At 39.8% G+C, this 16458-nt stretch overlaps 1 protein-coding gene across 1 annotated transcript in view; it reads left to right on the top strand.

Moving 5' to 3' along the window:
• The window catches only part of TRPA1 (transient receptor potential cation channel subfamily A member 1), a gene marked incomplete at its 3' end in the record, with an annotated part of 45797 nt that overhangs the window by 6183 nt on the left and 23156 nt on the right, over positions 1-16458 (top strand). The window contains exons 3-10 of the mRNA XM_081111764.1: positions 2120-2295; positions 6591-6698; positions 10179-10287; positions 11428-11573; positions 12036-12172; positions 14453-14501; positions 15521-15620; positions 16232-16332. Of these exons, the coding sequence (XP_080967890.1) occupies positions 2120-2295; positions 6591-6698; positions 10179-10287; positions 11428-11573; positions 12036-12172; positions 14453-14501; positions 15521-15620; positions 16232-16332 (926 nt within the window). The remainder of the gene's footprint in view (positions 1-2119; positions 2296-6590; positions 6699-10178; positions 10288-11427; positions 11574-12035; positions 12173-14452; positions 14502-15520; positions 15621-16231; positions 16333-16458) is intronic.

Here is a 16458-nt window from a genome sequence, read left to right as displayed (position 1 = left end):
GGGCCTGAGTAGCTCACTCAGAGTGTGACTTTCCCTATAGGCCAGTGGTCCTCAATTTTCTCCACTGAAACACTGCCAAGTACAGTGCAGAGACCGGGGACACTGCATGGCAAGCACTTCAAGTCTTTCTGATGGGTCATAAAAATTCATACACATTGTATCCCTCTATACTATTTCTATTGAGGTTATTCTACACTTATATTGCTCATCAGTGAATAAAACTAGCACTCTAAGAAGAGGTAACATATTCCCACAACCCCGCTTCATACACCAGCCTTGTTTCAACTGTAGTCAAGGAAGGTGGATGCCACAGAGACGTCAGCAGTGAGGTGGAAGGATAAGGCTTTTATAAGTTGAGATAATTCTGTCAATATTGTGGAAGAGGCATGGAAGTGGAATCCCAATTAGAGAGCTATTTTAATGTAAAGAGTCGACCAGGGCTTTGAAGTTGAAATAGGAGAAAGGAAGAGATTCGAAAGCTATTTTGCACATGGAGTCAACAGTGTGTGATAAAAGATTGGATGTAAGGAGGAAGTGGCAAGAAGTGACTCTGAAAAGAGATGAGGCTGATAATATGACCACAAAGAAAAGGAAGCATAGAAGAAAATACAGGAAAAGTGTGTCTGACGTGTGATGGGATAATGACTTTGGTTTGGTCCTACTGAGTTTAAAAGGCCCAGGGGATATGCACTTGGAAATATCCAGTAGACAACTAGAAATATAGAAGGAAAGGCGCCAGCCCTACAAAGCCACTGTTGGAAAGAAAGTAGTTGGGACTGTGGGGATGCCCAGAGGTCCTTTAGGAGACCAGAGAATTGCCGATCAAGGTAGCTAAGGGGAGAGCACCAATATTAAGGGTCAGATGGCAGAGGAAAAGCCAGGAGCAGGATGGTGAAGAGAGTGATGGGAAAGGGATTGAAGATACACCCAACAAGGGAGGAAGATCACAGCACACCCTCACATTAGAAAGAATCAGGACCTTTGTGGAAATGATTTCTGAAAAGTGGCGGAGACAAAAGCCAAATTCAAGTTATTTAATTAGTGATTGGAAGTGTGTAAGTTTAGGCTCCTGTTTAATCAAGTTTGGTGCTGATTGAAGTGCTCAATAAAGTGCTCAATCTTGATCAGACAGAATGGTTAAGAGGGGTGTGTGTGTGTGTGTGTGTGTGTGTGTGTGTGTGTGTGTGTGTGTATAATTAAGAATGAGGCTTTTGGATGAGTGAAAGGATAATTAAAAAAAAAAAAAAAACAGACATGGCTGCAACATGGGTCTAAGCATTATAGATGGTTCCCAAGTCATTTTCAAAAGTGAGTATTTTTCCCTCCTCAGAAAGAAAGATATACTGCCACGAATTAAAATGGTTGATAAAGCAGACAGTCATGTCTATTTTAGAACAGATATAAGATGCTACCCATTCCTGTGCTGTGCTCACAGAATAAACAGTGTGAAATGTCATATTGTAGCCATGTGTGGTACTGGAGGCTCAAGCTCTAATTCCAGTCCTGTGGTCTCTCAGCATTGCTATAGGCCAAACACTGTGCATGAAGACATCACAAATAAATATATTTCTTTTTTGTAATCAAATTTGAATATGAGAAAACAGGTTAAAAGAAGTAAGGCAACTTACCGAACTCTCTTTACTAGCGGTGTAATGTTGCCAAGACATTGAGCCACTCTATGCCTCAGCATCTTCATCTTTATGAAAAACAGTCACGGTTCCTTGCGGGCTGTTGGAGGGTTCAGTGAAATAATGGTTGTATGGAACCCAGTAGAGTGCCTGGCATATAATTATTGCTTTTATTGAGCACAATATGTCATAACAGTTTCCAAATTCATACCACAGATAAACACATGTAGCAATTGGAAGATCTGTTTTTCGTATCGATGTCATAGATGGATATCACTCATTTGACAAAGTCAGTGTCCTAGTTCTATGCATCCCCTCGAGGTGTCCATCAGCTGTTTCTTGAGACCAGAAGCTATATTTTTATTTTGTATAACGAAGGTGAAGCCTGTCACAGTGGCACCTGGCACTGAGCTTTGAAGTGAATAGGGATGCAGTAGGCATTCAATCCCGTCCAAGCAAAACCTAACCCATATATTGGTTTCTTTTCCTAGTGCTGAGTGTGATGGACAATGATGGAAACACCCCTCTGCACTGGGCTGCAGAAAAAAACCAGGTGGAAAGTGTTAGATTTCTTCTCAGCAAAGGAGCTAACCCAAACCTCCAAAACAACAGCATGATGGCACCCCTCCACCTGGCTGTGCAGGGCATGCACAACGAGGTGGTGCAGGTAAGCCTGGGCCGGGACCCTTGGCCAGCTGTCTCTGCCTGGGCCAGAATGGCCCACCTCAGCTGCCAGGGCAAATGTACCTATTATACGGCTGGCTTTACTTCTGACCTACTAATGACCTTGCTAGTGGTGATGATGACGGTAAAGAAGAAGATGATGATGACACGGTCTTTATCAAATAAAGCATTTACCAAGCATTTTTCTAAGGACTTTATGTGTTTCAGTTCTTTAAATCCTCATTTTAACAAACTATGAAGTAAGACTTACTCCCATTTCATAGCTGGGGAGACTGAGGCAAGGAGAATTAAATCACTTGCCTAATGTCAGATAACTGGTGAAAGCAAGAATTAGGAATTCTCTTCTGATCTTCATGTTGGCAAGTTGATTCTTTACCGCTTTTTCCTGACTGATTTAATGATACGAAGGCAGAAGGTGACAAGTGCCTCAGTGAAGACAGAAAACATAAGATCATTTACTAATTTGGTCCAAGTGGATGGCATGTGATCATCTTAGCAGAAGACATTCGATACTATAGGGAAATTAATAGTTTTCAAGGTTTTCTCTCTTTTTTGAAAGTAAGTTAGGTCAAATGGAGGAAACCCTGGTAAGTGCCTAAAGGATAAGGTTTGGGCCCTGGCTTTCAAACACATCTGAGTCTCACAGATATGCTGGGAAACTCACATGCTTACTTAAAGAGGAATGCAATTTACAAGTGGAACATATTTCAGAACTTTGTTTTTAAGGTAGGCAATTTGGAACTTATAATACATTTTCCTGTAGAAACAATATTTCAAGTGACTTGGCTATTGTGCTAAGCCAGTTTGGTCAGTGCTGAGCTGCTGTGACACAGTACCATGGGCTGGGTGGCTTACACAGCAAACAGTCATCTCTTACAGTTCCTGAGGCTGCAAGTCCCAAGAGCCAGGGTCAGACTGATTCTATATCCTGTGAGGATCCCTTCCTGGTTCATAGATGGCTGTTGTCTTGCTGTGTCCTCACATATTAGAGGGGGCAAGGGAGCTCTCTGGGTCTCTTTACAGGGACACGAATCCCCTTCATGAGAGCTCTGCTCCCAGGACTTAATCAGCTACCAAAGGCCCCACCTCCTAAGACTATCACGTTGGGAAATGGGATTTCAGTTTTGAGGAACAAAAACATTTGGCCCATCACACCACCCCACAACTTACTTTGTCTATAAATCACCAAACACAACTCAGTTAAGACAGAAAACATGGGTGTCTATGAGCTCTATGCTCCCTTTAGCCCTAACACTGTCCTCTCGGCCCCCTGAGTCCCGGATCCCTGTACTCCAGGCAGAGAGGGCATGAGGGGAGCCCCCTTTCCACTTTCCCGTTGTCTGTCCTGATTCCTAGCGCAGGGTATTGTAATCACAGGTTTATGGCTTTCTCCCCGCCTCTGGCTGGTTATTCTCGAAGGAGGGGCTGTGTGTGACTCATCTTAATAGTCCTCAGCACTGGCACTGCTGATAAGGATGACTCTTAAATGAATGCATGGATGGATGAATGAGTAAATCGGGGTTCTGGCTGAAGGAAAAAAGGGGAGAATTTAGGTATCTGCACCTAAGAAGGGGAGTCAGGGCGGTCCCTTGAGGAAGTTATTGGAAAGGCCTCTGCCAGTGGCCTGTTTGTTCTTTAAATGTCTGCATCATTCATGAACCATCTGAATTGAGCTGCTAGTGACTGTAGGAACCCCACCTGCCACCCCCAGAGTTGTCTCTTAGTGTTTCCCCAAGGAACTCCTGGGCTTCCTCTGAAGGCTCTTGTCAGAAACAAATGCCCATTGACTTAATTAGTCTGGGCTCAAAGTGTGAATTGGGAATTCAAAGGCAGTAACAGTTGAAAGGCTATTGACAAATAGAAATCAGAACTCTTCTGGCCAACAAATACAGAAAGTGGATATCACACAGAAATGGAAAAGAAAGTTTAGAAATAAGCCCATAAGTGATTTATAAATTAGAATGGCGGCTATAACAAATTTTCCTGGGATACACCAGGACAAGAAGAGAAGTGGGGTTATAAGAGAAAGACATCAACTCTCCTTTACTTGCCTTTGCCAGCCATAATTTCCTCTAAATACTACCTTCAAACCCCTGTGTTTCACCTAAGATGAAGAGAATAAAAGAAGGAGGAGGAATTTTAAAGTGTCTCGTGTTGGCAAATGGTCTTCACCCTTTTTCTCCCCGTTACTCCCAGGGGCAGGCCTGGGCCACACCGGTTCTGGCCAGTTTAGAATGCTCTTCCACTGTCTGGTCTGCCAGCCTTTCCCCAAACCTGCCACCATGGCCCATATGGTTGTTAACTGAAAAATTGTTACCCACGGTCACCTCTAGTTCATGCAGACTCTGTTGGCATGCATAGTGCTTCCCTGGGCACACTGGCCCAGTGCATAGTGTGCCTGGGGGCCTTGTTTCTCAGTTGCTTGCAGGCCTTTGTCCTTGGGGCTTAACTTCAAAGTATCCAGTGGCTTGACGCTCCCACGAGGCTTCTTGTTTTCTCATCAAAGGGCCGGACACCTGGAGGCCTCACCTGAGAACCTCCAGACGTGCCTGGACATGAGTGAATCTGAAGTGGGTGCACAGTTTAGTTGCTCTCCCTGGGCCCCTGCATATATAATTAGACCCAGCTTTATGAAAGATTGTGCTTATGGCAATACAAGAACACCCTAATATATGCCGCAAGTCAATGACCAATGGGTCTAAGACGGTAGAGGGGGAAATCTCCTCTTAGAGACTTGGGTAGGTTTGCATGTGACTTTACCATTTACTAGGAAAATACCTAAATGTAGCTTGTGTTCTCATTTTCCTTCATCCATCAGTAATTTCTCTATATGTTTTTATGAACTAAGATCTGTTTCATTTGCTTTGGGGAACAATTTAGTAAGCTTAATTCATTTGGCAGCACACATTCTACTAACAGGGGGCTGTGTGTGCTTTTAAAAAAGAGTCAAGGTATTTAGGAAACAGCTTGTTTTAATAAATCCTTTTTGAACAATTTAATTTGAAGTACATTATAGTTTTACAGTCTCGCCACAAGAGAAACGTCCTCTAGTAGGCCAATCCCAGACTTCTCTCTTGGGAGACCCATTTATGTGAGATAAGTATTGTTAGGTTTAATATAATATAAAGACTGGTTATGATCAGCTGGAAGCCAACCAGGTGAGGGGGTAACAGCTCTTCAGACAAATTCCATTAGAAAAACTGCTTAACCATTTTGTCAGGAATGCTAATTTCTTACATCATAGAGAAAGTTTCTATTCCAGGCTAACTCTGAATTAATTGAGTTAAGCTATAGAGCGTTATATGAAACTTTCTTTTCCCTATTGAAGACAATGGAGTTTTAACTGACATTTCCCAAAAGACTTGCAATCTCTGTAAAAGAAATACGACTAGAGGGAAAAAACACACATTTCTTCTCCTTCCCTCTCCTGCCATCCCTCCTGCATCTTTCTTTTCCTCCTCCCCAATCCATACATTCCAATCCATACGTTTACTTTCTTGAAGACTTTAGTTAACATAGTTCACTTAATACAAGTGAGAAATATGAAGTGAACTGTGTTAACGAATAACTACAATTCTTACTGTATGTCCAGTTTCACAATTGCTTCAATGGATATGATGTAGAGATTGCCACCATTCATCTGATTGAGAAATCTATGTAGCTAATGAACAAACTGAATAGGAAGCAAAATAGAGACAGACTCACAGATAGAGAATAGGCAGACAGCTCTGGGTGGGGGTGGGGGTGGGAGGGTGAAGGAATTGAGCAAAAAAGGAAATGAGAGAACTCAGACATGGACCACGGTATGGTGACTGCGGGGCCAGGGAGGGATGGGTGGAGGTGGAAGAGGGCATAGAGGGGATATATGTTGATGGAAAAATTAAATTTAAGCCCTACATGATTTGGTTCCATGGATAGAGCGACAGCCTGCAGACTGAAGGGTCCTGGGTTTGATTCCGGTCAAGGGCACATACCTGGGTTGCGGGTTCAGTCCCGAGTAGAGGGCGTGAAGGAGATAGCCAATCAATGATTCTCTCTCATCATTGATGTTTCTATCTCTCTCCCTTCCTCTCTGAAATCAATAAAAATATCTTTAAAAATTTTTTTTTTAAAAAAATCTATATAGCACCCACTATGTGCAAGGTTTTGTGCCCGATTGTGTGGGAGAGGGATGAAAAACTGAACAAGGACATGGTCCCAGGCATCAGAGTTTATACTCTAATACCCTGTTTGGAAACTGCAGGCTAAATCTTGACAGTTGTTCCCTCTCTTACACAGGTCTTGATCGAGCACAGTGGTACGAATATTAATTTGGAAGGAGAAAATGGAAACACGGCTGTGATCATCGCATGCTCCAGAGATAACAGTGAGGCTCTGCAGATTTTGGTTTGTATTTTGACCTTATTTTTTCTGTTATCTTTCCCTTTTCATTAGTACAATATGAATTATTGTTATTTACAACAGCTCCCAGTTTCTCTTTTTAGGCAAAATATGAAGTACAGAAAATATGTCATAAAAATAGTTCTGTGGGTTTTTATGTATGAACACCCACCTTAGATCTCAAATGGATTCCAAAGACGAACAGGAAAGCATTAAAGGAAACGTGAGACGATCAAAGTGAAGGAAAGTAGAGACAGGAAAAATTAAGAGGAAGCTGGTGGTCAGGCTAGAATATGAAACACAAAGTATAATAGCCTGTGTGTTAATTAAAGTGGCTCCTACTGTTGATTCTGAACTTCTGAACAGTCAAAGGAAAGGTAAATATAGTCATTGCAGACTTATTGTTGGGCCCATGAAATAAAAGCCAAGAGAGACATAGCCCTTCATGTTACCAAGACGAGAAAAATTGCTGCCGTGGGTTCTCACAAAGGGAGCCCTGTGTGACAGCAACGGCTAACCCTCGGCCACAGCCCTGAAGGGAGCCGCCTTCCCTCTGGGGCCCATGGAAACTGGGCCCCATCTGACAGACTCTTGCTTCTGCCAGTGCCCCTTCCAGTGTGGCGCTACAATTCCAGCAAAGAGCTTTCTTCCCAAGATTCCTTAATCGTTATTTAAAAAATAATTTAAAAATATCTTTCTAATATTTAATTCCGTAAATATGCTGTAACATATTTACTGTATGTCTTGGAGAAAAATTCATATTCTTTTAAGCTGTCATGATTAGGACAAAAAGACAATAAAAAATAAATTACATAACACTCAAACCAAGGCTTTAGAAAAGAGCCTCAAAAAACCAAAAGAAAATTGGACTAAATAGTAAATTTGAACACAATAATGATTTTGAAATTATTTGATAAATCAAGAGTCATTTCTTTGAAAAAGATAATCAAATAGAGAGAGATTGACGAGTCTAACTTAAACAGGAGAAGATAAAGCACAAATAAATACATAAAATTAGAAATAAGAAAGGATTTTACCTGGATCCGATAGTAATTTTTAAATGACAAAAGATCAGTATGCATAATTCTAAAAAAAATTTATAATCCCCTTTTAATGGATTAATAGCTGAAAATAATTAATATTTCAACATTAACTAAAAAAGTAAAGACCTGTAGGGACCTATAAACCATTTTTAAAAAGTGCATTACAATATAAGCTCTGGAGCGAGCTATTACCATTTGCTCTACCATTTGCTAGGGAAGTGCCTAAGTCCATCAAGTGAAGCTTGTGGTCTCTTTTTCCTTCATCCATCAGTAATTTCTCTATATGTTCTTATGAATTAAAATCTGTTTCATTTGCTTTGGGCAATAATTTAGTAAGCTTAATTCATTTGCTGACACGTCAGCACACATTCTATTAACAGGAGACTCTGGTAGGAGGTTGTGTGCTTTTTAAAAAGAATCAAGGTATTTAGGAAACAGCTTGTTTTAATAAATTCTTTTTAAACAACTTAATTTGAAGTACATTTTAGTTTTATCATAGTCTTGCTGCAAGAGAAAAGTCCTCTAGTAGGCCAATCCCAGATAAGGCTTTTATGAATTGCACCATAAAAGTAAATGTAGATGTAAAATCTTAAAAGTACTAGCAATGAATTCATCAGAATATTTAAGAGTAACAGGAAATACATGTTGGCCTTAGGCAGAGCATGTATGGATAGTTCAGTGCTGGATTATAACACATCAATTGCCCTGAGCAGACAAAGCATATGATTATATCTATATGTTTAATTTTAAATGGACATATATTAACCTATAAAGTATTCTTACAAATCCATAAGGAAAAAAGCAACACTCCATGGGAAACTGGCAAGGGTCACATAAAGTTTAATTAATTTCTCTAATAATCAAAGATGAAAAAAACTTTGTTGATATACAGAGCTAGAGAAATTTTCATGAGTTGGGGAATTACATTCACTGTGGGTGTGAATACTTTTTGACTCGCCCGTTTCAATTCTGGGAATACATCCCAGAGATAATTAAAGCTATCACTGATGTTAACATCAGTGTTACATACACTGAGTGGCCAGATTATTATGACGACCTCATCAATACTTCATTGGGCCACCTTTTGCCTTCAATACTGTGGTGATTCTTCTTGGCACTGACTCTACCAGATGTTGAAAGGTGATGCAAGGCATCTGACACCATGCCCGATGAATAGCGCTGTCCAGTTCTGTGAGATTTGATGGTTGTGGAACCAGCTGCCTGATGGCTCTTTTAACTTCGTCCCACAAATGCTCAATTGGATTGAGATCTGGTGATTGGGGGGGCCACCTAAGCAAGGTAAAGTCTCCCTCATGTTCTTGAAAGCACTCCTGCACAATACGAGCACCATGGCATGACGCATTGTCTCGTTGGAAGAAGCCATCTCCATTGGGATACGCCATCAACATGATAGGATGAACCTGATCAGCAATGATACTTAGGTATGTTGTGCTATTCAGATGTTTGTAATGATCTGGCCCTCTAGCAACTTCAGTGTGAAATTATAGCTATTTTGCCTACAAATGTCAGGTGGTCATAATAATCTGGCCACTCAGTGCATATCAGATGGAGAAAACTGAAAAAAATCGAAGTTCAATTAATAGGACTCATTGTATAAAGTTTTGTGTGCCCCAAAATAGAATTTAATTTTTAAATAATATTAGTAAGCAAATCTTTTCTGAACAGTATAACTACAAAGTATATATATAAAAATTACCTTTGCAAATAAGACAAAAAAGTATATTGTCTCTAAAATATAACCCAATGCTGTCCCTAGAAGATGAGATTACAGATAAATATTTGCTTTGTCACACTTTACTGCTTTTTCAAAATCTTTTCTTTTATGAAAATAAAAGGTACTTACAATGCAACCAAAGTCCAATGATCTATAGAAAATTACCACTGAAAATTATTGACTCTAATGTCAAGGTAATATATGATTCACTACTTCTGATATATTTTTTAGGGAAGAATTTCCATTAGTGAAAATACCTGATTTTTATAGTTAACAAGAATGCTGGTCTAATTATTTAATTTTACATAAATAACAAAGGGGAAGAATCTGGAAAATATATCACTCTATTTGTATAAGGAATTGAGAAGGGTGTAGGAAGAGTCATGTTAATGTTTAAAAATATCTCAATAATCCAATTGAAAAATGTGTTCACTTTAGTTTTCTGGGCTATTGAGATTGATGGTTTGTGTCTACATTGTCACCTCATCTTTGGAAAATGTAGTGTCTCTATTTCAGAATCTTAGCCTAGTTCCAAAGTTACCTTCCTATCTAGATTTCATATCATTTGAAGCTCTTCTGTATAGTTTTACATAGTTACAGAATAATGAAATAGTTTTGGAAAGTGATGTAACTCCTTATTCATCCTTGCCATGTGGGGTCTAAGTTGTGTCTTTGACTTTTTTGCTGTTATTCTTTCTTTTCCTCCAGTTAAGACATGGAGCTAAACCATGTAAATCAAACAAATGGGGATGTTTTCCTATTCACCAGGCTGCCTTTTCAGGAGCCAAAAAATGCATGGAAATAATTTTAAAGTTTGGTGAGTAGAGGCTTTCCTACATTATATACTATTACAAAGAAGCCTATATTGGTGGATGCTAATAACTTGAAAAATATTTAATAGAATCTACACATGGGCTTTTAAGTACTTAATGTCTTTTTAAAAATTGCTTTTATCCTATATAATAAAAGCTTAATATGCAAATTGACCAAATGGCGGAATGACCGGTCACTATGGCACGCACTGACCACCAGGGGGCAGATGCTCAACGCAGGAGCTGCTCCCTGGTAGTCAGTGCACTCCCACAGGGGGAGCGCTGCTCAGCCAGAAGCCAGGCTCATGGCTGGTGAGCGCAGTGGCAGTGGCAGGAGCCTCTCCTGCCTCCTCTGCAGGTGGGCAGTAAGGAGCGAGGGGTCGCAGAATGCAAGAGGGATGTCTGACTGCTGGCTTAGCGGGGGAATCGGGCCTAAGCCAGCAGGCTGACATCCCCTCAAGGGGTCCTGGACTTTGAGATGGCGCAGGCCGGGCTGAGGGATCCCCCCAAGTGCATGAATCTCGTGCACTGGGCCTCTAATCTATATATATAAAAGGCTAAGTGAGTAACCATCTGTCCGGCCGACTGGCTGACTGGCCAATACATATGACATGCACTGTCCTGCTGGTGCCAATCACATGTGTGTGTTTTGATCTGTCATTGTCAATCATGAATTTGGTTGACACTTCTATTATAGAGAAAGGGCGAATAGCGATATTAAAGTATTTCTTCTAATTAATTTCCTTTCAATGTGCACGAATCCGTGCACCAGGCCACTAGTTTATTTATAGTACTAGAGGCCCAGTGCATGAGATTAGTGCACTTGGGGGGGGGGCCTCAACCCAGTCCCTGCCTTCTTGCAGCCCAGGAGCCCTCAGGGTTGGACATCCTTAGCGCTGCTGTGGAGGCAGGAGAGGCTCCTGCCATCGCCGCTGAACTCGCCAGCCATGAGCCCAGCTTCTGGCTGAGCAGCGCTCCCACTGTGGGAGTGCTCTGACCACCAGGGGACAGCTCCTGCATTGAGTGTCTGCCCCTTGGTGGTCAATGTGCATCATAGCAACTGGTCATTCGACTGTTCGGTTGATTTGCATATTACCCTTTTATTATATAGGATTTGTTATCTTGAATTTTATTTTCTTCTAAAGGCGAAGAAAATGGATATGACAGACAGTTCCATATTAACTTTGTGAATAACGGGAAAGCCAGCCCTCTCCACATGGCCGTTCAGAGTGGTGACTTGGGCATGATTAAAATGTGCCTAGACAACGGTGCCCAAGTAGAGCTGATGGAGGTAACTGTTCATATTCTACATGAGACTCTTCTTTTAGAACTGTCATACGTTATTTTCCAAAATGCTTCCTAGCTCTTGGACAGTTGACTAGATTGTTACAGGTATTTCCTGCTGTTTGTGTAGAAGCAGCACAAGAGAATCTCCCAAATTTCAACCTATGTAATGAATTTTGAGAGCTACCCAAAACAACTGCAAACACAAATACAGATCCAGTAACGATAATGATACTGTTGATAGAAGTATTGTTCGAGTTGTCAGGTTGCAAGGAAGCAAAATTGATAGCTATGATTTTTATACTATACTTTTCAACAGATGAAACTGATTACTACTCATCCTCTTAAATTCCAAATTCCATGATTTTGTTGACCTGGGAAGAAAAAATGAACAACCTCCCGGCTGAATTTAGGTTATATCCTTCAACTGGGACTTAGACATTGATTCTGATGTCACAACTCCTTACAGAACGGGAAGTGCACAGCCCTTCATTTTGCTGCCACCCAGGGGGCCACTGAGATTGTAAAACTGATGATAAACTCCTACTCTGGTAGCAGCGATATTGTCAACGCAGTGGATGGAAACCAGGAGACGCTGCTGCACAGGCAAGTTTCCTACTCACATTCTGTGTACAGACTCCCAGTCTTCAGGTGCGAAGTTATACCCTGCAGGGAGAAGTAAGCACTCACACATCGGAGAGTCCATAGTTCAAAAATCCTCGGCTTCGTGCTCGCTTCTGCAGGACATATACTAAAATTGGAACGATACAGAGAAGATTAGTATGGCCCCTGCACAAAGATGACACGCAAATTTGTGAAGCGTTCCATATTAAAAAAAAAAAAAAAATCCTGGGCTTCAACTGGAAACTACACACTCCTCTGGAATCAAAGTAGAACCTTAAATAGATTTTGGAAGAATAAAAATCACCAGTGGCATATTCTGAATCACTTCTTAATCTAGTGGATATAAATTCAAGACTAATTTTCTATATGCTCAGAAGGTCAACATCTGTGGCTTTGCACATACTTTATAATCCATTCTGGCTCCACCAATGTCTTATCCTCATTTTTAGTGAAAATAATGGAGCAGGTACATATAGGTGTTCCATTTTTCCTCCCTGTTCCCCTTTTCTCCCACACCCAAAATGATAGTTTTCAAAACATCATCTTAGGAAATGATAGCCAAGCTGCAAACAAGATAAATATTTCTGTAGAGTTTAAATAGAAATACACATCAGAGAAACGCATCTAAAGCTATAGGTGTACTAGATGTTAGGACAGGGAACAGGCTGTGTAGGCTGGAGTTCAATTCCTTCAGGAAGACAAGGACTTAATGCTTCCTAGTGAGTGCAAGCGGTGGTTGAGATGAGCCTTGTCTGTCTCTGTGTCTCTCTCTGCCTCTCTCTCTCTCTCTCTCTCTCTCTCTCTCTCTCACACACACACACACACACACACACACACACAAGTGTGAATATGCTGGAAGCCCGGAATGGCAGAAGAAAGCTGAGCTATACATATTGTAAATCTACAATACCTCTCAGGGAAATAGAAACCTTACCTACCAATGTAAGATTTGGTTCTACACTGGGCAGGGGGATGAATGTACATTAGCAAAACATAGGCACAGTGGGGTCGGTCTGGATAGAAAGGAACTCCAAGGAACTCTCACTTAGGATGAGTTTGTTAACTAAAATTCCACAGCATAAAAGGAAACTTATAAAAGGCAACAAAAGACTACTTCCAAGGAAATAGAAATTATATGGCAATCTGAAGATAATGTTATTTAATACTTTCAGAAATTTAAAGGAAGGAATAATCAGTTATGTCAAAATAAATAGATTAAAACAGAAAATGCCCTAATCAGAACCAATTATAGATTTTGAAAGATTCTTAAATTTTTTTTTAGCATTTTATTACTTCTATGGTGCGCAGACAGCGCATTGCTCTGGCTGAAACAGAGAGCGTTGGAGTCAGGGGAATGGGGTTCTAGCCCACCTGGCTATGTAACTTTTGGCAAGTCGTTTGACCTCTTCAAGCCTCAGCATCCAGATCTAGTGAGAATTTTCATTTCTAATGGACTCCAGGTGCACCCAATATTGCTGGTCTGCAGCCCACACTTTGAATAGCAATGCTGCAAAATGGGGCTTTGATGTCATTAATTATTTATAAAAATTACTAAATGCATTTAATATAATTTAGATATAATACAACCTCTTGTAAATTTTGGGTTAAAATTAGCAAGCAGATTCTGATATTTATATACAACGGGCTAAGTATTGCTAAGGCAATCTTGAACAGGGACAAGGAAATAAGCTTTGCCATAGGAAACAAAGTTTTAAGTCATTAACATTTGTTCTGATGCTTTGATATAGATTGAAAATTTTTATTTGCCTTATTAATATTATCCTTACAATACCAAAATGATTTCAGTTCTCGCCGTAATTATTTTGGCTTCATAAAACCTCAGGACAGCTAACCCTGCCTTGTTAACTTTTGCCGAAGAGGGGGCATTTTGAATCCTGCAGATGAATTTTAGGTGCATGAACTCTTGTTATTCTCCAGGGTCAACAGTGGTAACAACCAGTTCTTTTACTTTAAGCTCTTAGGACAGATATTACCACTCACTCCAGAACACCTTCATGATTTTACATGGAGAACACGGGTTTATGAAAAGATGAGGAAGAAAATCTTGTGATGTATTTGATGTGCCTCTATTACTATTACGTTGAAAATATTATCCTAATCAGAATTATAGATTTTGAAAGTTTCTTCAACTTTCTAGCATTTTACCATGTATAAAATTATCATTTACAATAACTTTCTGGATATAGTAGCTTTATTTTGTATCACTAGTAGTGTGATAAGCTTATAATTCTCCTTTTGCAGGGCCTCATTATTTGATCACCATGAACTAGCAGAGTACTTAATTTCAGTGGTAAGTACTCAGTTGATGTTTGTATTACTATTTACAGTTGAAAATCATATAAGTACATAGTATGAATTTTAAAAAATAAACCAAATGTTAATTTCTTGCTTATCAGCAAAAAAGTTTACAAAAAGATGATTGACACATGTGCAGTTAGAGTGTATTATGCATGAATACATAACAGCCAGATGTCACTACCATGAAGTCAGAAGAACCCAAGGGTGTTCTGATGCCAGTGTCAGTGTGTTTGGTGTGGGGAGTGGGTGGGTACATGGCAAGAAAAGCTCCTGAGTGCCAGGCTTGGGCACTTCGCTGACCCTTCTCCAGGTTGGGAGGCTTTGGGGGGTTGCGGGGAGGGGGGCAGCACTGGCCACTTCACCACTCGCTGTAAGCTTCCACCCCAGCTGCCTCAGTGCTGCCTTTCAGGTAATGAAAAACTGGGGAATTAACTGTGGGTTAAATTTTAACCGATGAATATATGATGTATTTACTTAAGTCCTACCATATCAGCAACGAATATAGTTTCCTTTGTAGTATTTAACATGTATTTGTTGTCAATAGCAACTCTAGATATGGTGATAGTTACATCTATTTCAGATGAAGGAGACTTTTTAAAAAGTGAACACTTTCTTGTGAGTGTTTTTAAATCAAGTATGCACTAAATGCGGAAGATGTTTTTGTTGAGGACATTTAAAAATCTTAAAGTGAGAACTCAACTATTGCTAAAGGTCAAAGGATTTTATTTTTGCGGTGTAGGTAGTAACATAGATCTAACACAGACATCAGTTAATAGATTAACATGTGAGGGTAATTTTTGTTGCTGAAACGATAAAAGAATGCCTTGATTTCTGATGTTACACCATATGAATTATAGGGAAATTTCAAACAGTTTTGTAGTCAGGTACATGCTTGGGTGCTGGCCATATTGTGGACACTCTAACCTGATGAATGAGTATTACTTACAGGTTGTAATGTAAGCTGACTTGTCTGTGCATAAGCTTTTTGTTGAATGACTTGTCTTATTTTAGGGAGCAGATATTAATAGCACTGATTCTGAAGGACGCTCTCCCCTGTTACTAGCCACGGCTTCTGCATCTTGGAATATTGTAAATCTGCTCCTCTCGAAAGGTACCACGAGGGACCCAGCCAAACCTTTAGAACTGCCACACACTTTGGTTAAATGTTTACTGTGGGCCAGGCATTGGGCCAGATGCTTGAATACAAAGATAAATAGAATATTTCCCATGTCTAGAATAATATTCAGTGCAGTCAGGGATCAGTACTTAAAAAGATTATTTCAGAACACTCATAGATAATAGTTATACAGCAATTATCATGTCCCAGGCATTTTGCTGAACATTTTATCTACATTCTCTCAATGGTTAAGTTTTATGCAATTGAAGTACTGTAACTGTCCCCATTTTAAATACTAATCTGATGTGATGATAACAAAGAACAGGTATCGTCCCCTGGTCTTTCTTGATCTTTAATCTCTCCATCGTTGTAGTTTATGCTTTCAAAGGTAAGACCTCATATATTAATTAATGTAATAAATCATATATTCTCTCCCCCCTTTACACACAGTACGCACAGTCAGGTAAACCCATTTTTAACTATATTTAGTTTAAGTTCAAGGTTGGAAGAGATTTAAATAAAAAAATTTTTTTGTTCAATTTAAACACCATAGACCATGATTTAAATAAATGAACAGAAGTTATATTTATATTGTGCTTTTTCAGGTGCCCAAGTAGACATAAAAGATCATCTTGGACGTAATTTTTTGCATTTGACTGTACAGCAACCTTATGGATTAAGCAATTTGCAACCTAACTTTATGCAGGTAATATATCTTTTATGTGTGGATTCCCAGAAATAGTTGTGTTTGGCAGAGAGTAAACTGATTTTGCTTATTATGATTTTTATTATTATGAAGGCTGATTCTGGAATTTTAAAATTACTTTAAAAT

This window comes from Myotis nattereri (genome assembly GCF_964212035.1).
Source record: "Myotis nattereri genome assembly, chromosome: 17".
Lineage (NCBI taxonomy): Eukaryota > Metazoa > Chordata > Mammalia > Chiroptera > Vespertilionidae > Myotis > Myotis nattereri.
Note: the sequence above shows the minus strand (reverse complement) of the source record. Positions and strands in the feature narration are given on the sequence as shown.